Genomic DNA, 24,574 nt, shown 5'->3' with positions numbered 1-24,574 from the left:
ACAGCTTTGTAATAGAGCTGGAAGTCCGGAATTGTGATGCCGCCAGCTTTGCTTTTCTTTTTCAACATTCCTCTGGCTATGCGGGGTCTTTTCTGGTTCCATACAAATTTTAGGATTATTTGTTCCATTTCTTTGAAAAAAGTGGATGGTATTTTGATGGGGATTGCATTGAATGTGTAGATTGCTCTAGGTAGCATTGACATCTTCACAATATTTGTTCTTCCAATCCATGAGCATGGAACGTTTTTCCATTTCTTTGTGTCTTCCTCAATTTCTTTCATGAGTATTTTATAGTTTTCTGAGTACAGATCCTTTGCCTCTTTGGTTAGATTTATTCCTAGGTATCTTATGGTTTTGGATGCAATTGTAAATGGGATCGACTTCTTAATTTCTCTTTCTTCTGTCTTGTTGTTGGTGTATAGGAATGCCACTGACTTCTGTGCATTGATTTTATATCCTGCCACTTGACTGAATTCCTGTATGAGTTCTAGCAGTTTTGGGGTGGAGTCTTTGGGGTTTTCCACATAAAGTATCATATCATCTGCAAAGAGTGAGAGTTTGACTTCTTCTTTGCCGATTTGGATGCCTTTGATTTCTTTTTGTTGTCTGATTGCTGTGGCTAGGACTTCTAATACTCTGTTGAATAGCAGTGGTGATAGTGGACATCCCTGCCGCATTCCTGACCTTAGGGGGAAAGCTCTCAGTTTTTCCCCATTGAGAATGATATTCGCTGTAGGTTTTTCATAGATGGCTTTTATGATATTGAGGTATGTACCCTCTATGCCTATACTCTGAAGAGTTTTGATCAAGAAAGGATGCTGTACTTTGTCAAATGCTTTTTCTGCATCAATTGAGAGGATCATATGATTCTTGTTCTTTCTTTTGTTAATGTATTGAATCACGTTGATTGATTTGCGGATGTTGAACCAACCTTACAGCCCAGGGATAAATCCCACTTGGTCGTGGTGAATAATCCTTTTAATGTACTGTTGGATCCTATTGGCTAGTATTTTGGTGAGAATTTTTGCATCCATGTTCATCAGGGATATTGGTCTGTAATTCTCCTTTTGGATGGGGTCTTTGTCTGGTTTGGGGATCAAGGTAATGGTGGCCTCATAAAATGAGTTTGGAAGTTTTCCTTCCATTTCTATTTTTTGGAACAGTTTCAGAAGAATAGGTATTAATTCTTCTTTAAATGTTTGGTAGAATTCCCCTGGGAAGCCATCTGGCCCTGGGCTTTTGTGTTTTGGGAGATTTTTGATGACTGCTTCAATTTCCTTAGTGGTTATAGGTGTTCAGGTTTCTATTTCTTCCTGGTTCAGTTTGGTAGTTGATACATCTCTAGGAATGCATCCATTTCTTCCAGGTTATCTAATATGCTGGCATAGAGTTGCTCATAATATGTTCTTATAATTGTTTATATTTCTTTGGTGTTGGTTGTGATCTCTCCTCTTTCATTCATGATTTTGTTGATTTGGGTCATTTCTCTTTTCTTTTTGATAAGTCTGGCCAGGGGTTTATCAATCTTGTTAATTCTTTCAAAGAACCAGCTCCTAGTTTCGTTGATCCGTTCTACTCTTCTTTTAGTTTCTATTTCATTGATTTCTGCTCTGATCTTTATTATTTCTCTTCTCCTGCTGGGTTTAGGCTTTATTTGCTGTTCTTTCTCCAGCTTCTTTAGGTGTAGGGTTAGGTTGTGTACTTGAGACCTTTCTTGTTTCTTGAGAAAGGCTTGTATTGCTATATACTTGCCTCTTAGGACTGCCTTTGCTGCATCCCAAAGATTTTGAATAGTTGTGTTTTCATTTTCATTGGTTTCCATGAATTTTTTTAATTCTTCTTTAATTTCCTGGTTGACCCATTCATTCTTTAGTAGGATGCTCTTTAGCCTCCATGTATTTGAGTTCTTTCCGACTTTCCTCTTGTGATTGAGTTCTAGTTTCAAAACATTGTGGTCTGAAAATAGGCAGGGAATGACCCCAATCTTTTGGTACCGGTTGATACCTGATTTATGACCTAGGATGTGATCGATTCTGAAGAATGTTCCATGGGCACTAGAGAAGAATGTGTATTCCGTTGCTTTGGGATGGAATGTTCTGAATATGTCTGTGAAGTCCATTTGGTCCAGTGTGTCATTTAAAGTCTTTATTTCCTTGTTGATCTTTTGCTTAGACGATCTGTCCATTTCAGTGAGGGGGGTGTTAAAGTCCCCCACTATTATTGTATTGTTGTCCATGTGTTTCTTTGCTTTTGTTATTAATTGCCTTATATAATTGGCTGCTCCCATGTTAGGGGCATAGATATTTACAATTGTTAGATCTTCTTGTTGGATAGACCCTTTAAGTAGGATATAGTGCCCTTCCTCATCTCTTATTACAGTCTTTGGTTTAAAATCTAATTTGTCTGATATAACAATTACCACCCCAGCTTTCTTTTGGTGTCCATTAGCATGGTAAATGGTTTTCTACCCCCTCACTTTCAATCTGGGGGTGTCTTTGGGTCTAAAATGAGTCTCTTGCAGACAACATATCGATGTGCCGTGTTTTTTAATCCAATCTGATACCCTGTGTCTTTTGATTGGGGCATTTAGCCCATTTACATTCAGGGTACTATTGAAAGATATGAATTTAGTGCCATTGTATTGCCTGTAAGGTGACTGTTACTGTATATTGTCTGTGTTCCTTTCTGGTCTCTCTTGCTTTTAGGCTCTCTCTTTGCTTAGAGGACCCCTTTCAAGATTTCTTGTAGGGCTGGTTTTGTGTTTGCAAATTCCTTTAGTTTTTGTTTGTCCTGGAAGCTTTTTATCTCTCCTTCTATTTTCAATGACAGCCTAGCTGGATATAGTATTCTTGGCTGCATATTTTTCTCATTTAGTGCTCTGAATATATCCTGCCAGTCCTTTCTGGCCTGCCAGGTCTCTGTGGATAGGCCTGTTGCCAATCTAATGTTTCTACCATTGTAGGTTACAGATCTCTTCTCCTGAGCTGCTTTCAGGATTTTCTCTTTGTCTCTGAGACTCGTAAGTTTTACTATTAGATGTCGGGGTGTTGACCTATTTTTATTGATTTTGAGAGGGGTTCTCTGTGCTTCCTGGATTTTGATGCCTGTTTCCTTCCCCAAATTAGGGAAGTTCTCTGCTATAATTTGCTCCATTATACCTTCTGCCCCTCTCTCTCTTTCTTCTTCTTCTTGGATCCCAATTATTCTAATGTTGTTTCGTCTTATGGTATCGCTTATCTCTCGAATTCTGCCCTCGTGATCCAGTAGTTGTTTATCTCTCTTTTTCTCAGCTTCTTTATTTTCCATCATTTGGTCTTCTATCTCACTGATTCTCTCTTCTGCCTCATTTATCCTAGCAGTTAGCACCCCCATATTTGATTGCACCTCATTAATAGCCTTTTTGATTTTGACTTGGTTAGATTTTAGTTCTTTTACTTCTCCAGAAAGGGTTTCTCTAATAACTTCCATGCTTTTTTCAAGCCCAGCTAGTATCTTTAAAGTGATGATTCTGAACTCTAGATCCGACATTGTACTAATGTCCATATTGAATAGGTCCTTGGCAGTTGGTACTACCTCTTGTTCTTTTTGTTGAGGTGATTTTTCCATCTTGTCATTTTGTCCAGAGGAGAATAGATGAATGAGAGAACAAAATGCTAACAGGGTAACAACGTCCCCAGAAAATATACTCTAAACAGATCAGAAAAGACCTGAAACCGGGGGAAAAGAAAGGGAAAGAAAGAAAAAAGAAAAAGAAAAGAAAAGGAAAAGAAAAAGATAAAAACAAACAAAAACAGAACAAAACAAAAAAACCAGAATATGATCAAATATGATCAGGCTGGTGCATAGATCAGTGCCATACACTAGATTTTGGGTGTATTTTGGTCTGTTAGAAGAAAATGCCTCCCAAAATTTTAAAGAAAAACTTATATATGTACAAAAATAAGGGTTGATATGATGAAGGGATGGAATATGATTGTTAAGATGGAAATTATTAAAAAATTTATAAAAGGAATTGATAAGAAGTTGTTTGAAAAAAGAAAGAAGATGATTTAAAAAAGAAAAAGAAAAAGGGAGAGAATGTGATCAGGCAGAGGAGTAGAAAAAAACCATACACTAGAGATTTAGGGTATATTTTGATCTGTTAGAAGAAACTATCTCAAAATTTTAAAGAGAGAACAACTTATATATATATGCCAAAAATACGGGTAACTACTATGAAGGGATAGAATATGACTCTAAAAATGAAAAATAAAAATGTTTTTTAAAAAAGGGATTGATAAGACGTTGGTTGAAAAAGGGAAAAAGAAAATTTAAAAAAAAAAGACAGTTAAAAAAAAATTAACTTTGAAAGACTAAAGAATCATGGTAAAAAAGCCACGGATTCTATGTGCAGTGTTCCTCTAGCGCTGGAGTTCTGCCGTTCTCATTGATCGGTAAACTTGGCCTTGGCTGGCTGTTCTCGCTGATCTTCTGGGGGAGGGGCCTGTTGCCGTGGTTCCCAAATGTCTTTGCCGGAGGCGGAATTGCCCCACCCTTGCCGGTCCGGGCTAAGTAATCTGCTCGGGTTTGCCCTCCGGAGCTTTTGTTCCCTGCAAGCTTTCCGTACAGCTTTGGAGGCGGAGAGTGAAAATGGCGGCCTCCCAGTCTCCGACCCGGAGGAGCCGAGAACTCGGGGCCCCGCTCCTCAGTGCGCCCCCAGAGAAAAGCCGTCAGTCACTCCCGTGTCCCCGGTCTCCGGCCGCACTCCGTGCTCACCCGGCCTGTGACCGCGCCTTTCTATCTGGCACCCGACCCCGGGTGGAGTCTCCAAACCCAGCAGATCCCCGCGGTGCGCTCCCGCGCCGCTCCTCCCGGGGGAGGAAGGGGAGTGTCCCCGGATCTGTCGCTTCTTGGGTCCCTGCTGGAGGAGCAGTGGCCCGACTGTGCCGCGGATCACGGTTTATAGCAACCCCGAGCTGAGAGCCCGCGCCTGGGCTCCGTCTCTGCAGCCGGCTTCCCCGCTCCGATCCCTGGGAGCTCTGCCGCACTCAGGCACCCCCGGTCTTTCTGTGACCCCGAGGGTCCTGAGACCACACTGTCCCGCGAGGGTTCCACCCCCCGCTTAGCCACCAGAGTGACGACCCTCAGCGGAGCAGACTTCTAAAAGTTCCGATTTTGTGCTCCGCGGCTCTATCACTTGCCAGAAGCGGCCGACGGAGGCCCCCTCTCCCGCCGTCTATCCTCCCGAATATCGCCTCGGATTCACTTCTCCGCACGTCCTACCTTACAGAAAGTGGTCGCTTTTCTGTTCAGAGAGTTGTTGCTCTTCTTTTCTTCGATCTCCTGTTGAGTTTGTAGGTGTTCAGAATGGTTTGATCCCTATCCAGCTGAATTCCTGAGACCAGACGAAATCCAGGTCTCCTACTCCTCCGCCATCTTGCTCCCAGGATAGCTGTTTTTAAAGTGTGTTCTAAGGGCCTCTGGTTTTCTGAGTGTCGATGAGGAAAAGTCAAGAAAAAGTAAGTTTGGCAAATGTGGGTTAAACGTAAGATTCACTAAGATTTTTATGCAGAGCCTTCACTTTGTAGATGTGCGTGCTGACATCCCACATCGGGCCTTCCTTTAATAAACGGCGGTGTTTGCCAAGTCCCTGCCATGTGCCAGGCATATACGAACTCCTTTATAGGTATTAACAAATTAACTCTTCACGCTGACCCTGTGAGGTAGGTACTCTTATTACTCTTATGTTAGAAACAAAGAAACTGAGGCACAGAGAGATTGAGACTCTTACGCAAGATCACACAGCGAGCAAGTGGCAAAGCCAAGGTTTGAACCCATCTAGTGTTGCTCTGGGATTCATGCTAGACTGCTGTCTTGATGGAGTATCCAGCATTTCCAAAACATGTGCGACCATGGCTTACTTTGGTATGACGCATCCCCAAACCTGTGCCTTCTCTCCTTCCTGGAGGACAGCACCCTGATCCAGGAGCACCGCTCACCGGCATGGAGGCAGTTCCTCTCCCCAGGCTTGCTGCCTCCACCCACTCCCTGTGCTCCATTCTCCCTTCCTACTTCAGCTTGCATCATTCCCTTGCTCTGAAACCTCTGATGACCTCCCCCTGCCTTGGGACCAGGCTCTCTCAGTCTTGGCACTATTAACATTGGGGATTGGCTCATTCTCTGCTGTGGGGACTGCCCTGGCCACTGCGGAATGTTTAACAGCATCCCTGGCCTCTTCCTACTATATACCAGTAGCATCCACCCCCTACCCCAAACTCCCACAAGTTGTGACAGCCCAAAATATCTCCCAACATCGCCAAATGTCCTGTGGAGGCAAAACTGCCCCAGTTAGAATCATTGCCTTCTAGGAAAGTTCCAATTCCTCCCGCTGGCTGATAGGCCCCTGATGGTCTGGCCCTTGCCCACGCCCCCTCCACCACCCTCCTGTCCTTCACACCCTCCACCAACATTGGCTGGCTCTCCCCTATCCCATCTCTCCTCAGGCCCTTTGCATGTGTTGTTCCCTCCAGCCGGTGGCTGGCCCTTCTTCATTATCATGTTTTCTCTGTTCACTTCTTTACTCTTTCCTGTCCTAACCAGGATGTGTGTTCCCAGCAACACAGCATTATTGAATTTATCTTGTAGATGTGTTTTTGTTTTCTCTTTATAATCTGTCTTCCCCACCAAAATACCAGCAACATGGGCATGGCACCTGGTGATCTTGCTCTTCATTGAATCTTGGTGCCAAGAAGAGCCCTGGGCAGCCAGGCAGGCACTTGTCTCTGCCAGATGATTCACGTTGTGATGTAAATCCGGGAGGCCTTCTGGTGTGGACCTGTGCATAGCAGAGAGGGAGAATTGAAGAGGGAAACACCTAGGAGAGTTTTATCACCTTGGCTTTGGCCACCAAAGATGCCTTCTGGTCTTTCGTAAAAGGTCTCTTTCTGTCAAAGCTGGTTGCCAAGAAGTTTTTAGAATGGAAGACAAACAATAAAAGAAGACAAAGAAGCAGCAGAGAGGGAGGATGAGAACTACTTTAAAAATTTTAAAGTCTCCTTAAATCAAAGCCAGTCACTGTTTAGTGTCAACTGATTTTTCAAATAAAGAGGAAACTAGCTGTTGGAGCAGGGCTGGAAAACAGTGGTGGTAGGGTGTCTCTAGGCCAGGATCCCAACACACAGGGTGGGGGGAGGGGAGTGATTAGCAGCCCAGTTGGGGTGTGAGGAAGAAATAAAAGGCAGAGAGGATGAGTCAGGCTGGGCCGGGGCAGGAAGACTCTGCATGCTAGCCAGCCAAGAGGCAGCCAGGTGGAGAAACCTTCCTTGCAAATCCATAGGACGGTTGTATGCTATAGAGGGAAACTGTGACTGCGAGAGCTCTCCCTGGATTTCCTCCTCTGGCTTGGTCTTCCGTGAAGGGATTCAGAACTCAGCAGGGATTTTGCTGAGCATGACTTCGCCTCCTGGGGTGAGCTTCTCCTTCTGTTAATGAGAGGCTCAGGTTGGCTCTGAGTTTCTCAACCTGGAAACCCCAGACACAGAGGTCCTGGAAGGTTACAGTAGAGATCCTACATAGTTCAAACTACCTAGGATATATTTTTTGCCAAAGGAAGCGGGGGGGAGGGGGGAGGAAGATCAAAGCAGGACCAGTCAAGCCCCTAAATCTAACCTACAATTTACAGGAAATACCAGGGACAGAAAAACAGGTTAAGTGACACCACAGTGGTGCAATCCACAAACTATTAATTGCACGAAACTCTCTGGGACAAATGACTCGGTATCTTCAACAAATAAATGGCAAGGAAGAAAAAGAGGGGAACCTATAGAATTAAGGGCATTTAAGAGACATATCAGCCCAAAGCCTTAAAAACAATTCATGGAATTGGGGACATTAAGCAGTGAGGGGAATATTGGGGGATATTAAAGGATGATTGTGAATAGAAGTTTTGCTATGAAAATGGGATTATGGGTTTTTTTCAAAGAGTCCTTGTTTTTTGGAGATACCTGTTTAAATACTTAAGATGAAATAATATGATGCCTGGAATTTGCTTCCGAATAATCTTGAAGGAGGGTTGGGAAGGGGGTAGATGTAGGTGAAAAAATTTGGCCATGAGTTGACAGTCATGGAAGCGGTTGTTGGGTCCATGGTGGTGTGTGTGTGTGTGTGTGTGTGTGTGTGTGTGTGTGTGTTATAGCACTCTCTCTCTCTCTCTCTCTCTCTCTCTCAAAACAAACAACCACGGGGTGCCTGGGTGGCTCAGTTGGTTAAGCGTCTGCCTTCGGCTCAGATCATGATCCCAGGGTCCTGGGATCAAGGCCAGCATTGGGGGCTCCTCGCTCTGCTTCTCCCTCTCCCTCTGCCTGTCACTGCCCCTGCTTGTGCTCTCTCTCTGACAAATAAATAAATAAAATCTTAAAAAAAAAACCAACCCACCATGCCCGCATCAGTAAGATGACCCACATGCTCCCAAATATTTTGCTGACCTTCTTAAAATTTGATTTATCTTCCTTTCATTGATCTGCTTTACATCACACATCCTCTTATATCATCACTGGCTATGAGAAATGGGCACATGTATTCATCAGTACTAAATTACCTTGACTTGGAGGCAATCTCATATGGCAGCTGACAGCAGAGACACCATTCCTGTCAGAGTTTTCTCATGCGCCGCTCTAAGAAACCCGGAAGCTTGTTTATACTTCTTCGAGCCTCGACTTTCTCCCTCACATAGTGGGAAGGAGTAAATGAGTTTTTGTGTGTAGAGCATTTGGCTCAGTGTCTGACATCAGCAAACTGCGGTTATGATTGTGCCCAGTGGCAGCAATCCCAGAAGAATGTTTGAGTGGCGTCTTATTCATATAAAAAACGATGCTTATTTGGGCATGCACAGGAAGTTGTCTGAGGTGCAATACTACCAGTAGATAATAGACATAATCCCACGAGGGGTCATTCGTTCATTCAACAAACACGGCTGAGTGCTTCTGTGTGCCAGGCACAGTTCAACTGTGGGGTACCGGCTGAGCTCACCCCTGGGGCCGACAGGGTAGAGAAATGCAGGCATGTCGAGACAGGGGGAAGACAGGGGTGAGGACTTGGAGTGTGGTCCAGGGAGATGTCCAGACTGAGATCTGAGGGATACAGGAGAATTAGCAGAGCTGGATTTGGGGGAGGGAGGGGAGGGAGTAGGAGAGAAAAAGGACAAAACATTCCAAACTGCTAAAGGATGAGGAAGTGCAAAGGCCCTGGGGCAAGAGGGAATAATTCCAGGGTCGGGAGGATGGCAGAGCCCAGGGGAGGACAAATGAAGGTGGAGCAGAGAGTGGCTGCAAGGGGCAGGGGTTTCTTTCACTCTTACTCTGTACTTTCTGAATTATGTAAATATTTTATTTAAAGCATATATCATTCTTACAGTTTTTAAAAAACCTAAAAAACCCCACACATAAAAAAGAAAAACACCTGCTAAAGCCCCAAGAAATAAAGAAATTATTGTAGTGTTTACTTTTTTCTCAAGAATCCATAATACGTTAAAATCCATTTACATTTACTAAAGACACCACCTTGCTTAAAAGTAACAAGTGTGGCATCCTCTCCTTTCTGGTTCGCTGGGAGGGCCCCCCCCCCATCCTTCCCTACAATAATCGTGCCTAATTTGAATAATGCTCCTTGCCAACCCGCCTGGGGGCTCTGGTTCTCAGACAAGTTTCTGGATGTCAGGTTGGGTCCGGACGAAAGGCCCACTAGTGGGGTTTGGGGAAAAGCTTTCCATTTTCCCAAGAGCAGCTCGGGCACAGCTTTGTGACCCTTCTCTGTCCCTGTGCCGAGCGTAACTGGCCAGCAGGAAGAAAGGACCCACTAGGTAGACTACCCTGCAAAGTGGCATTTGCCAGTTTCCTTTGCAAGCTGTTGCTAGGGGCAGAATCTGTTTTTCTGGTTTCCTCTCAGGGCCTGGGGCTGGGATGGCTGACTTTGATGTGGAGGTGGTGCACACAGAGCCTGCTCATTACCTGAGTGCAGCCTGGATACCTGGGGGCAGAACCGCAGCTGCCTGGAAGGACGGCTAAGGCCTCCTGCTTTGGTCTGTCGCAGTGGGAGCACAGTGAGGCCTTTCAAGTCGGGCCCCTCGTGGTTTCTCCCTGCAGGAATGCCAGGTTTATTATGGGTTGTTCCCTTCTCTGTGCCGATCCCCTCCCTGTGCCCCTGCCCAGCTCAGGACTTTCCATTTCACGTTAGATCCAGTGACTGGCTGAGTGTAGCACTACGTGCTACGGAACCGCCTGTCCTCACAGGAGGCAGAGACAACCAGACAGACGGTTCTAGTCCTAGGAGAGAGGCACCTCCCAGCAGACGAGCCCAGTTGGTGTCACTGACTTGCCCTCTCCCTTCAAAGGCCTGTTGTTTGTTTCTTGTTGAGGATGATAAACGAGAGCCCACCTGTGGCGCCGCCCTCATCTCACCGTGGGGAGAACGGAGACCAGAGGGGGGAATTCCACCCCCAGAGCAGCCTCTGCAATATGACTGCACCTTCCCAAGCCAGCCCCCCCGTGGTGCCTCCTAGCCCCGTGGTAGCAGCTTGAAGGTGGAGTCAAGATTTACCTCTCAGCTCTATCACATACCAGAGTGCAATCCTGCACATATTGCTCAACTTCTCTAAGCCTCGGTTTCTTCATCTGTGAAATGGGGATAATAATTTTTACCTCTTAAGGTTGCCAATTTAAATGCACTTCTCACCCTGCCAACTTCACAATTTAAGTGTTCACTTATTTATCCTCTTCTTAGATGGTGAGCTCCCAAAGGGCAAGGACTCTGCCTGCCCTGGTCACAGCAGTGTCCTCAGTAACCAACACTTCCTAGCCCAGAGTAGGCAGTGACGAAGTATTTGTGATAATAATAACCAAGGCCCTCAGCTCAGGGCCTGGCACAGGCAGCCATCATTACGAACAGAGAGGGTTCATTTTTATTTCTGACGGCAAAGCAGTTTTTGTTTCAAAACTATCAAATAACCAGGAAGTGAGGGAACGAAATAGTTCTCTGGAGGGGGCCTGCTGTCAGGTGGCTCTTCTGGGTCAAAGCCCTTGGCCTCCCATCCCTGTAGGACCAAGCCCCCACAGGCCTGGAACCTACTCTGCTTTATAGTCTCTCCCCATTTTCCTCTCTCTCAAGGACATCATTCCCCCAGAGGCAAGAGTCCTTCCCTGGGGCTTCAGAATTCCCAGCTTCTGCTCAAAGGCTCAGAGCCAGGGAGGCGGGGAGGAAGGGGGGACAGCTCATCAAATCTGCCAGGCAAGGATGTGGTCCAATGTCAGGATTGCTAGATGAAATACTGGATGTCCAGTTCAGTTCTAATTTCAGATAAACAACAAAACAATTTCCAGTACAGTATGTCTCAACGATTGCATGGGACCTAGTCATCCTTTAAAATAAAAAGTATTAGTTGTTTATCTGAAATTGAAATTTAACTGAGTGCCCTGTATTTTAATTTGCTAAATCTGGCGACCCTTCAAAGTGACCAGGCTGGGATGTTACCCCAGTCTGACTCAGCTGTGGACCTCACTTTCCTCCGCTCCTGCAAAATCACCACGGCCACATCAGGAACCTCCTGGGATGGTTATGAGAATTAAGAGAGCGGCTACTATAAAAATATTAGAAGGGCAGGAATTTTGTTTGCCTTGATCACAGCTGAGCCCAGGCCTAGCGCTGCGGCTGGCACACGGGTGGATCACCAAAACTACTTCTTTTCATGAAATATCGCTGGTACTAGTTTTCCCTAAATACCGCCCCTTATCCCCTCAAAAAAAAAACAAAACAAAACACCCACAAAAAACCAAACACCATAAATCCATTTCAAGGAAAACTGGATCCAATATCCCAGATATGTCATGCTGGTCCCCACTGGGCCCATCACTTCGCCCCCCAGGTGGGACTGTACCCGATTGAACCCTGTGCGCCTGCGCACTCCGCTCAATGAGAGGCGTTATGCGCATGCCTGGGGGGCTAGGTGTGCGCATGCCCAGCCCGAAAGTGTGGTGAAAAGTGACCACCATCGCCAGGGAGCCCGTGAGGCAGGGCGCGCGGGAGGCGCCCGGCAGGGCCGTCGTGGGCGCTAGTGGGCTTCCTGCTCTTGGAGCTTTCCGTTGCTGTCGGCCCTCATGGCCTTTGCGCCCATGGGGCCTGAGGCCTCGTTCTTCGCGGTTTTGGACCAGCACAAGGCTTCCCTGCTGGCCACCCTGAAGAGAGGCGGTGGGGAGCCCGCGGGCGGGGGGACGCGCCTGGCCTCAAGGTTTGAAGGGCCCCCCCTGGGGCGCGCATGCTCGGAAGTTAGAGAGGAGCCGGGTCCCCAGCCAGGCTGGGGCGGGGTCTTGAGGCGCTCCGTAGGGACATGGCTGCGCTCCTTGCCGTCTCCCTGGGCTCGGGATGAGGAGGCCCCAGGAGCAACCCCCTTCGCCGGCCACTCGTGAACCCTGAGAAAGCTCCTTCCTCAGAGCCCTCTCTTTTCTGCTTTTAGCTATTATTTTGAACTCAAAAAGCCCGGTGACAGACCTCGCCTCTGGTGACTTCTAGAATATTCCCCTTCTAGAATGTTCCGGGAGCGTGCCGGTTTCCTGAGATTCTCAGAGCTCAGGGAGTTTAGGGCACAGTTTGGCTTTGTGTTTGTTTAAAACACGTTTTTTTTTTTTTTTTTGGATACAATTTAAAAATGTAAAAAGCTTTCAGGATTTTGTGTGCGCGTGTGTGCGTGTGCGCGCGTGTGTGAAGAGAAAGAGGGAAGATGAATGTTGGGAGTTCTCACTCAATCCGCGTTTTATCAAACTGAACAGGGAAGTGGCTGATAATGAGACAACGATTTACTTGACTTGGAGAGAATGTACACACATTTTAAATGATTTATTTAAAATCAATTAAAGCAGTTGGCGGCTGGCGAGGTTGGTGAGAGCCAGGTGCTGAAGAGATGGATTACTGAGATTCTCCAGCTCCCCGGCTCGGAATTAGCTACAGAGACTATGTTTATGTTATTGACCATTTTTATTTAAAATGCTGGGTGGCGGTTTTTTTTTTTTTTTTCCTGGATCTGCTTTTCTGGTTTATCAGCAAAGTTTTTCAGCCTAAACAAATTACTGTCTTATTTTTAAGAAGACTAAGCCAACCACCAACAAAACAAAAACACCACAAAAAAACAAAACAAAAAAAAAGTGGAAAACCTACAAGCAAACAGATTTTTATAGAAGTATTTAGTTTGAGGGAGAACTTATGAGAGTGAGGAAAGGACAGAATGGGAGTCCCCTGTTTAAGTTTCAGATGCAAATTAATCTAATTGTATTTTCAAGTTTGTCACAGTGTTACCTTGCAACTTTTTTTTTCAAACTGGAAAAATGAATGAGATCTTTCTTTGAGTCAGTTTTTATCGCTCCGTGTTAGAAAATACTGATTGTTTTAAGATTTGCTTTCTGATAACGTGCATTTTAAAGCAAGCTCTGAAGTTTCTGGGGGAATTAGAACATTCTACATTCTACATTCTGCACATTTTCTAGATTTAATTTGATTTCCCTTCTTAGGCAATACGCCAATGGTATTTATAACTGAACAACATTTTTTGAAGCTGATGGCTTGTGAAATTAAAAGTCAGCTCACAGAAAACTGGGCTAGGTCTTAATATTTTTCTGTAAAGTGCTGTAATGGTTGCCAAGTCTTTCCATGGTAGTGATTAAACTTTTTTCTCTTTGTATCACTGAAATTCAAAAGGGCAGATTTAAGGCATGAGATCAATCAGGGTGATGTGCTACAATAAGAAGTATTTCTTTTGGAATATTTTTGCATTGCATTTTTGGGAAAGAAATTAAATTCAAAGCCAATATTACATCATTTTTAATTAAAACATTTATCAGTCATATTTCAAGCCAACAAGTTTGAATTTAAGTAGGTTAATACGAAGAGATTAAAATACATTTATAAATCATATTGTCTAGTTAGTAATATTGTCTAAAAGGAAGATATTACTTCAACTGGTAATTGTTTGAGAAGTAGAATTACAAGCAAATGAAATTTCTCTGCAAGTAACCACTATAAATATGGTTGTTGTTTTAGTGCAATGCCCATGTCAAAATTTAGTGGGAGAGATCAGTATGGAGGCGAATTACCTAGTCTTAAAAAACAACCAATGAAACTAAAACCTACTTTCCTATTGATCTGGGGAAACGTTACATAGTGTAAAGGTCTAATTTAGAATTAAGATGGAATCATAGTGTGTTTATTGTTTCAGTTCTGAGGTTCTTGCATCTATAGAAAGTGTTATCCAAGACATCATCACGAGCGTGGCAAGGAATGAAGCACCTGCATTCACAATAGACAACAGATCAAGCTGGGAAAATATAAAGTGGGCATTTGGCATTTTTAATTTTTAAATACAGTATCTATGTCATTATTTGAATTTATTTGAGTTAGAGTTCTAGTCTGATGTCATTCTTTTTACTGCTTTTACCCTGCCTAGAAGGATTGAAGGAAGTTTACAAAATACATACCTCATAAGCAGGTCTTACAAACTAGAAGTGGGTGTGAAAGATAAGGCAAAGGGAAAACAATGCTAGGAAGAACAAATGAAGAACCAGAAGAGGTTAGAATTCAAAATGCATATGATAAGGTCTTACAGTTCTGCTAAAAACAGGCTCCAAACTGGGATCTAAGCTAGAATGTCTAGCACTCAAACGGGGGAAATATGACCAGTGGAATTCTGCAGAAATACTGCAAAAGCAAACCACTTGCTCAGGGGAGGTACAACCAATCCTGATACTGGAAGGAAAATAAATGTATCTGGAACACAGAGCATATTTCAAAGGCTCTTTCTCCTGGTAGATTTCCCCCTGCTAAGTCATGTGTCCAAGAAGGTAAAATCGGCAAACAGTTTTGTCCAAGCCTCCAACCTGCTTGCATCTTTTGTGTTTTTCAGATGCTCAGCCTGTAGAATCTAAATAATGAAAAACACTACAATAGTTCTCAGTAAGAGTTACAGAAACAGAATAAAAGTAATTTTGGGTCTCCTTAGTCACTAAGTATTCTTTTATGGTCAGTATAATTAATACAAACTGTAAACTTTTGAATCATATTTTACATCATTTTGGAGAATGGATTTCATCAAGCCCTCAGACAGCTAACACCCAACCTATTTGCCTGGTGCCTTCTGCCACCTTTAGGACAGGCTTGGCAGTTCAATTTAACAACCTAATATAAATTATTTCACTTAATGTAATTTTGGAGGTAAATCAGAAATATAATATTTCAAAACTTGTTAAGTTGAGGAAAATTAACAAATGAGTAAATATTAAAATGAGCAAAATGCTAATAAAATTGTGAAATAGGTAAAATAGTTTACATACATGAAATGTCACACATTATACACTAAATACACATACATGATACTCAAAGGTATTTAATTCACTTATTTTAAACACTTTATTTTAGTGCCTCTGTATGTCACAAAGCTAATTACCCTAATTACCACCTGGAATTATCTAAGATTATAAATGAAGTTGTCCTAAAGCTTCAGTGGCTCTGTTAAGAAGAAATATGGATTTAGGTGATGTGCAGAAGAGCACATTAAGTGTATATTGTTCGGTGTTCAGACGTTAATTCTTTTTTATCTTATTGCCTTTCAACAAAATGACAGGTTTGAAGATTCTGTGGGTCTTCAGATGGTATCTCATTGTACCACGAGAAAAATCAAAAGTGATTCACCAAAATCAGTTAAAAATTTTGGTAAATTAATCTTTCTTAGCTTTTAGTAATAAAATAAATAAGTTTGGTTACTTTCTGGGTTTAGTTATTCCTAGTTGAATAATTTTAGTTGTTCTTTAATATACCACCCTTAGACCTGAAATAAAGTTACAGAATTTTTCATTGTCAATAACCACGGAAGCAGATTATAATTCCAAAATAAATTTTCAAGGTACATGATTCAGTAGAAAAATATTCTCTCAGTTTTGCTGTTCAGACAGCAATTTATTTGATCCTTCAGGAAATTATTATTCTGTACTCAGTACTTCTATTTGGGAAAGATAATTTTTTTAATGTTATGGAAAGTAACTGGGGCTAGTTGGAATCCTTGATAGGGGTGTGTTTTGAATTAATGAGAGAAGTGATGAGTAACTTGTTTATTGTATCTTATTTTCCAGCCCTAATTCTTAAAATATTGTCCATGATTTATAAATTAGTACAGAGCAACACTTATGCAACCAAAAGGTAAATACTTGTTTTGGTAAATTACTCCTTTAAGATGCAACCTGAGAGTTAGTTTAGGTTAACTCCCATTATGATTTGAAATGGTACATTAGACTAGACTATGGGTAATAAATTACTTTCTTTATATGTTGTGTTTCATCCAATTAAAGCTTCCCACAAATAATACCCCAATACTTGTCATAGTCAAAGAGAATATGGCTAATTAAAAATATATATTTAACTTTCATAGAGACATATATTATACTGACAGCCAACTCTTTGGTAACCAGACTGTCGTGGACAATATTATCAATGACATTTCTTGTATGTTAAAAGTGCCGAGGATGAGTCTACATATAGTAAGTAGCATTTAATACAAAACATCTTATTTTAAGACAAAAGATTTGTGTAAAATCATAATAGAAAAATAAATGTAATCTGTGCTTTGTTTTGATACTATTTGATACTACATTTTTCTCATGAATTTAAATAATCTACTCTCAATATATTCCCTTGGATGAAAGGACTAAAACAGGTGAATTACTAAATATTTTTTATTCCTAAATATCCTTACATATTTTCTCCTTTACTTCTTAAATTCCAATCTGAGCTGAAATACATGTAATCTGGCAGGTGAACGTGAGGATTGATTCAGCCGTGTAGAATGTGTTAGTGAGGGGCACCTGGCTGGTTCAGTTGGTGGAGCATGCGACTCTTGATCTTGGGGTCATGAGTTCGAGCCCCACACTGGGTGTAGAGATTGCTTAAATAAATAAACTTAAAAAAAATATGTCCGTGAAAAAGTGTTCAAATATGGCTATTATTTTTTCAGTTATCTACATCGAAAGGTTTAATCGCTGGCAATTTAAGGTATATGGAGGAAGACGGCACCAGCGTGCACTGTACCTGTGGTTCCACAGTGAGCATATTAATGTCACTTGCTTTAACTCCCTTTCAGATCCTTTGTTTTTGAAATGTATTTTATTTCCTGCTTTCTTGTGTAGTTTGGAGCTTAAGATGTTCAAATAAAACCGAAGGGTGAATAAGCGTATGCTTTAGGGGGTTGTCCATTACACAGTTTTAAAATACGCCAGTTGTCAAATGTCATATTAAAATAAACAAAGATAATGCTTTCCTTTGAAAAATGTACTGTTGTCTTCAGGTAGAATGGAGCTTGGCTGTTTTAGCATGGTTACTTATGTAATCTTGATACAGTTTCCTGGCTTGGAAATTGATCTATTTAATTCTGAACTATTTGCTGGGCTTTGGCACCTGGAGAGCCCACAGCACTAACCTGCACAGCAGTCTGGAAATGAGCAAGACGACACCTGTGTGCTCTAGGACAGGAGGGCTTTAATTCACCACTTTCTGCCACTTAAGCCACGTATCCACAGAGTTTCTGAGAGATTCTCACCTGCTAGGAAGTAGTTTGGGTGGCACGTTTGTCTTCTTAGGAGTAAGTCTGTTTCCTACTGTTTCCTTATTGAGGAATAAATCTCTGATGACTGATGTATTCAGAGAAAAATGAAAATATGGGATTTTTATGATACATTTTTAAATGTGGTTATACTTGCTTTTTATTTAAAATAAAAACTCTCTTGTTTTGTTAACTTAGGCTGTTGCTGTGCCATCTAATATTCAAGGAATTCGAAGTATCCTTTGAGTGGTAAAACTATTTAACCTTGTAGAATGTGCATTCGTTCATTATTTTGATAAGCCAAGCCTTCATAATGTGTAACCATCAAGCTAGACCCTATGGTGGTCAAGATGAACACACATGGTTTCTGCTTTAGGGGCTCCCTGTCTAGTAGAAGAGACAGGTATCTAAATATGTGAATCGATGTCTATCTATTTGAAGGCAAAAGGAATATACTATATCTATAGCTGCTTTAGAATTGATTTATATGGCATCACTATTTAGTTGGCGATTAAATGGAAATATTCTTGTCTTCAAATTATCAGCCTTAACGTCACAGATTTAATTACAGATGCAAAATTTCTATTAATTGTAGAAAAAGATGCGACATTTCAGCGACTCCTGGATGACAACTTTTGCAACAGAATGTCCCCTTGCATCATGGTTACGGTATTATATTATTTCCCTTTACTACAATGCCAAGACTAACATACTACTTTGGTGATTGGCAAGAGGGGTTTATAACATTATCTCTACAGCTCGCACAATGTTCTGTTATCAATATGGCACATCCTTTGGGGTGAGGGAGTAAGAATTTCCAAGGCATTTATTTAAACATCCTCAAATCTGACTAAAATCAAGGTGGTGGTCCCAATTCTTTTTTTTTTTTTTTTTTAATTTTATTAGAGAGAGAGAGAGACAGAGCACTAGCTGGGTGGAGGGGCAGAGGGAGAGGGAGAGGCAGGCTCCCTGCTAGGTGGAGAGCCCGATGCGGGGCTCGATCCCAGGACCCTGAGATCATGACCTGAGCCGAAGGCAGACGCTTAACCGACTGAGCCACCCAGGTGCCCCTGGTGGTCCCAATTCTTAAATACCAGTGATTTTCTAATGCCACAGTTGAGTTTGCACAGGCTCTCAGAATCACCTACGTGCCATTCTCCCGTGGCTGCTCGTCTCAACTATAATATGGTAACGCTGGAGCTGCTTTGTGTTCTGCCTCCCGCAGGTTTGTAGATCAGGTAATTGCATGAATTCCATCAAAGGGAGCCTGCTTTTCTATACATATATATACATGCATATGTATCTGCACCAAGAATGGCAAAGAACACAGAAGCATACATTGAGATGCCACACGGGCAGCTACAGTCATCAGTGAGCAGAGGGTAGTAAGCTTCCTGCTACAGGGTCGTGTGGGAGGAGGTGATAACACTGGAGTAATCGGACACCTGCCGAATGACGAATGACATGTGCGATGCTGCCTCTCCATGTCCCTGTTGGTAGATATGTCCAATTTTTATTATTTCTGCTTCTGCTGAAGTGTTTCCTTAGGATTATTTCCCAGGACTGGGATAGTTGAGTCACAGTGACAAATGTAGGTGAGCTTTTTCACTCTGTTGTGTAGACTGTACATTTTTCACAGTCCACGCTAGTCTTCCACCTGAAATTTAAGGTGATCTAACTTTTCTAACTTTTAAATTGTTGGTAAGATAAGGAAAAGGTTTTGTCAGTTTCATTCTGCTGGAATTAAAATGCATAATTTCAATCTTGCTTTTAGGGAAAGGGGGTACCTGATCTGAACACAAGACTTTTGGTCAAGAAGCTATGGGATACATTTCACATTCCTGTTTTCGCTCTTGTCGATGCCGATCCACATGGTGATTTGTCGTTGGATTATTTGAAGCAGCGTCCTAACTAAATCCTATTCATCATACTTATAGCTGTGCTTTTCTGCTCTTAGAACACTTTCATAAATTATTTTAAAAGAAGATGATTATCAGATTAAAATTAATGATTACAATCATTTGAGGCAATTTATTGCTATTTTTGCCCCATTGAACTGAACCACAAGTTTTTTATTGGTAGTGTCTATGAAAATAAAAGTTGCAGGTGTTAGATAAAATGTGAGAGCGCACAACTGTGGTGTACAAGGAGACTAACCATAACCTTGATGTACAAGAGACCTAACCTGTGATGTGCAAGGAGACTAACCATAAAGGTGACTCTTTTCACAGGCATAGAAATAATGTGCATCTACAAGTATGGATCTATGGTAAGTACAGAAAAGTATTTTTCCTTTTCCACTACTGAGATAGTTCATACTCATCAGAGTGATTGCTGCATTCACTTACCAGCCCTTAGTTGGCTGAGGACCCCCACAGTGTACCGGGGAGCTACTCTCCTAGTCTAGGGCCAATCTGTGTTAGTGGCTGTGATTCTCGCTTCCAGCATGACCAATGTGACCGCAGATGACAGAGTGGGATTAGCTGTGGGCGAGAGACACTATTATCCTTCACTCTCCCAGTCTGCTGAAGTAACCGTGGGACCTCAGGGTAACAGCAAGGGCCAATTGCCAAATAAACTCTGAAAATTATATATAACCTTGAATTCTGACATTGCCAATTCCCTTTACACCCACCGTAAGGAAAAATGAAAACATCACCAGATTTCACCACTAGAGTCTGTGCATCAGTTGTTCTGAGTACGGTCCCAGACAGTGTTGGCATCACCGGGGAACTTGCTAGAAATGCACAGCTCAGTCCCACCCAGGCCTCCTGAATTGGAATCTCTGGGCTTGGACCCCACATGATTCCGATGCATGATGAAGTCTGGGCACCACTGGTATACACCTTGAGTGTCCCCGACAGATATGTTTATATGACATGTATATTCAGACGAAAGGGATGGTGAAGCAAGATGTCAAAATACAGAATCATGAACAACAATAAATGCAGGTCAGGGAGGTTCATTTGTAGTTTTAATTTATATAAAATCAAGACAGAAAGCCTAGAGCAGTTTTAAAACCTTCACTGAAAGCCCAGGTTAGCAAAAGTCTTGGTGATTTTCTTAGTTCTGTGGCCTCAGGAAGTGTGCGGTCTTTTGTAGTTATCCTTCTTAATAAGTAAAAAATGTGGCTGCAAAAACAAGTCTGCTGGTTTTCTGCGATTTAGCCTCACCTAATGTACGTTTGCTCTTTATTTTAGGCAATGTCTTTTGAGGCCCATAATCTCACAGTTCCAGCTATTAGATGGCTTGGTCTCCTCCCTTCCGATATTAAACGGTTAGATTAATCTTAGTTTTAGTAAAACTAGGATATTTAAAATGATGACTTATCATAATATTAACAATAAGCCGTAAAAGTGACTATATGGGAAAGCTCTTCATGTGTTTTGTTTATATTGTCACTATGACTCAGGATTATAGAATTATGAATTAAATTCATCGATGTTTCTGTTTCAATTACCAAAATGCTTGAATGAATTTGGTTAACTGAACTTTCAGCTAGAAAATAGTTTTTGTTTTACCTTTATGGTTAAAAGATTTTGTAATATTTTTATTTTTTTATTTTTTTTTAAGATTTTGTAATATTTTTATACTCTGAAAGTGTAAGACATTGAATCTAGTTAAATGGTAATCATTGACAACATCGTTTGCCATATGAATCAATTTTACCATAGATTTAAAATTTTAATTTCATAAAAAAAATCTCATTTTAAGATTACTTAACATTTGGGAACCTAAATTTTGTCAAGTTTAACATATATGTTCATTATAGAAAAAAATACCATTATGTAACAAGATAAAAATCACCTACTGACGAACAGCTTTACCACTGTAGATTATTATTACACTCTGTGCATAGCCATAACTTTTTCACAAAAATGGGATCATACTTTGTTACTTTGTAATCTGCTTCTCTCACACAACAATGAAATCACTTTTCCGTACCCATGACCTCATTTTAGTGTCTTCTCTCACTGAGTTCCAATTCTGGATGTACCAGTGTTTATTCAGCCAGTGCCTCGTAGTCAGACATTTGGGTGGTTTCCAAATCTCTGATAAATAGTGCTTTGATGGTCCCTCCTGTAACTAAATCTTCGCCCGCATCTTTAATTAGTCCCTTAGTCCCCAAGGCTGAATTCCCAGAATTGCTGGGTCAAAGGGTATGCACATTTTTAAGATTTTGACTGCCCTCCTGATAGGTTAATTATTTTGTTTTCCCTGGAGAATGAGAGCCCACCTGTCCCTCAGCATGGGACATGGTCACTTTTATTCATCTCTGCTAATGTGATATTTAAAAATATTTTATTGTTTAATTGGCCAATATGAATGAACTTAAACGTGTTTATTGGGTTTCTTTAAGCAGCGAGCAAACCCTGGTACCTGGTCCTTGTTCCTAAATTTGGAACATGAACAGGTTTTGGGTGATTGCCACTTCTTACAAAATGTGGGCATAAGAGAAAACATTTAGTTTTTGATTTTTGAATATTTACACTCTAGTGGATCAAAGTTTTGTTCCATTTGGTGTATGTGTCATGGTCAAAATCTCTTGGGGGTGATCTGTTTGCATGAAGAGCTTTCCTAACACAAATTCAGGATAAATGATCTGATAACTATTAAGGTGGAGGGCTTGGAGAAACTCCAGCTGCATCTCATAAATTCCATCAGTGCCCTCAAAGCCACTCCAAATAAATGGACAGTGAAATTTTTAAAAAGTGTGATAGCTACACAAACACAGCTTCACGGGAAATCCTCTAGCTCCCCCCTCAACTTTTAATCAGATTGTCACCCTATCTGAAAGCTGCCACTGGCAAATGGTCATAATTGTGGGGACGTTGAAAAAGACTATTTGAAACTAGAGCTCTCCTGGGAAATCCAGGATTTGTGACTTCAAAAAGTAGTCTATACCATAAATCCTGGACCTTTCCTGTCCTGTTTTTAAAACACACACCAAGAAAAAATTACAATCCACTTTTTTTAAAACTTAAAACTAGATAGGGGTGTGTGTATGTGTGCACACACGTGCGCTTAAGTGAAAATAAGTTAGAAATAGACTAATGTCCTTGGCCCTGAAAGTTCTCAATGAATTACAAAGAATGAAGTGCTCAGTGGAACCTGAGATCCCATAGTGACTTTTGGGGCTGGCCACGCATATTCTATAGCTCCCTGCTTCGAGGCCATAGCGCTCTGGGAGCCACGGTGGTGTCCATACACTTGATGGAGTGCTGTTGGCATTGTGTTTAGTACCAATGTCTCTGTTCTTGTCATTGTCCTGTGAGTGTGACGGGAAGGAAAACAACAATTTAGAATGGACATCCACTATGAACTTGAATCCTTGCTGATCTAGGACATCTCCCAAATTCTGGCTTTAAAAGAGGGATTTATCTTACCTGTTATTTCTGAGTTTCTTGACATAGTATAATAAATACAAATAAATATGTGACCTTTAAGTTATAGAAGCACTCTGTTTTTGCTGATTTTTTTTCATGTATTTTTTCTAGGTTAAATATACCTAGAGATACTTTAATTCCGCTGACAAAACGGGACCAGATGAAACTTGACAGTGTCCTGAAAAGACCTTATGTTACTTGCCAACCATTTTGGAGAAAAGAAGTATGTTTCTTTCTAAAATTCAGGTGTTGTATGTTTTATTGCCTTTAACTTTCATAGTGGCTATTCACATAATATTCTGTAAATATCCTCCTTGAAATTTTATATAACCAACAACTAATGTGAGTGGTGCTTGGCAGTAAATGGTTGTTCAAACACTGAATTACGAATGCTAATAGATAAGATCAGATGGATGGAGCTGACCTATTTTTATCCTCATCATAGTTCTCTACCCATCGTCTATGGCTGCATCATAGTTTATGGGGGGGAAGAAAGAAATTACATAAACACACCAGACCATTTCTAGTTATCAGAGATATCCATACTGGGTATTCTTCTGACGTTTTTTTCTGTAACAGCTCTGGAATGTCTTGGCTGACCTAAAAGCTATTGCCCGTGGCTTCTGAGAATAAAACAAGCCTAGATTTACTAGGTTTGAGTCAATAGAGCTGTAGCACAGGACTTGGTCACAGCTGTACTTTACTTTTATTGACAGATGGAAATAATGGCAGACTCTAAAATGAAGGCAGAAATTCAAGCTTTGACCTTCCTATCATCAGATTATCTTTCCAGAGTGTACCTACCTAACAAATTAAAATTTGGAGGATGGATATAAAAACATATCAGAATATATCTTGTGATTGCAAGAGGTTTTTCATTAGTTTTATTTTCAGTAGTAGATACTGTTGTGGAAAGAACATATATTCTTAATTCTGTAGAGGTAAAATAATTTTCCACTAATTATATTTTTTGTCAAAACAATTTTCTTTAGAAGACTTTATCCTTCTCTGTAGAGACTGAGTTCTATCCTATGTTCTAAAGTAACTTATAAAAGAGTATACATTATTTTGACTTCTAAATTTTATTTGAAAAAAATATTGTAAAAATGCCATCAAAGTCTGCAAAAATATTTAATTTCTACAATGTAACTAATGTTAAGGCATGAAGCATCTTTTAGTATCAAAACTAATAATAACCTAAATTTGAGAAGTTGCAAATGAATTAGAGTGTCTAGTATTTCCTTTTTAGTTGCTTTCTTTTTTGTCTTCATGGTGTAGGGGTCACACCCCATTCATTCACTTGTGGAAGTAGTAAAATTTATTATGAATAAATATTTGGGTTTATGCAGTCTGAAGCACTTAATTTTGTTTCTGAGTATGCTTTTTATTATTAACAATTTATTTGAAAATTTCCCCAAGGTTTTATCCATTCTCACCACACATCAAGTCCCCTGACTTCCCCTCTAGGCCATGTTTATGAAACATGTTCAAGATTTACAGAAGCCTCAAATTTTAATAAGGTCTTTCTGTAATAGTAAAGATTCGATCATCTCCCCTCATAACCCTCTCTGAGTTTTTCCAGAGA

The 24,574-nt window shown here is 41.3% G+C and overlaps 1 protein-coding gene across 2 annotated transcripts; it reads left to right on the top strand.

Annotated features, from left to right (window-relative positions):
* Window positions 1-12,125: 12,125 nt before the first annotated feature.
* Window positions 12,126-24,340, top strand: SPO11 (SPO11 initiator of meiotic double stranded breaks). Of its 2 annotated transcripts, XM_032387784.1 has the most exons (13): window positions 12,126-12,256; window positions 14,234-14,347; window positions 15,635-15,723; window positions 16,140-16,206; window positions 16,436-16,544; window positions 17,018-17,104; window positions 17,801-17,837; window positions 18,162-18,271; window positions 19,377-19,476; window positions 19,834-19,871; window positions 20,803-20,879; window positions 23,101-23,212; window positions 23,706-24,340. In XM_032387784.1, the coding sequence occupies exons 1-13, from the start codon at window positions 12,126-12,128 to the stop codon at window positions 23,823-23,825; spliced, it is 1,191 nt and encodes a 396-aa protein (XP_032243675.1). In that variant the 3' UTR covers window positions 23,826-24,340. The 2 variants fall into 2 exon arrangements, with proteins under 2 accessions (XP_032243675.1, XP_032243676.1); XM_032387785.1 differs by lacking the exon at window positions 14,234-14,347.
* The last annotated feature ends 234 nt before the right edge of the window (window positions 24,341-24,574 follow it).

Source organism: Phoca vitulina, unplaced genomic scaffold, assembly GCF_004348235.1.
Source record: "Phoca vitulina isolate PV1807 unplaced genomic scaffold, GSC_HSeal_1.0 scaffold50, whole genome shotgun sequence".
Lineage (NCBI taxonomy): Eukaryota > Metazoa > Chordata > Mammalia > Carnivora > Phocidae > Phoca > Phoca vitulina.
Note: the sequence above shows the minus strand (reverse complement) of the source record. Positions and strands in the feature narration are given on the sequence as shown.

Excerpts from the sequence above, each read along its gene's own strand:
- SPO11 (XM_032387784.1), top strand. The coding sequence starts at position 12,126 with ATGGCCTTTGCGCCCATGGGGCCTGAGGCCTCGTTCTTCGCGGTTTTG. Across the intron at positions 20,880-23,100 it reads CTCCCTTCCGATATTAAACG|GTTAAATATACCTAGAGATA; the intron begins GTTAGATTAATC and ends TATTTTTTCTAG. Across the intron at positions 23,213-23,705 it reads AACCATTTTGGAGAAAAGAA|ATGGAAATAATGGCAGACTC; the intron begins GTATGTTTCTTT and ends TTTTATTGACAG.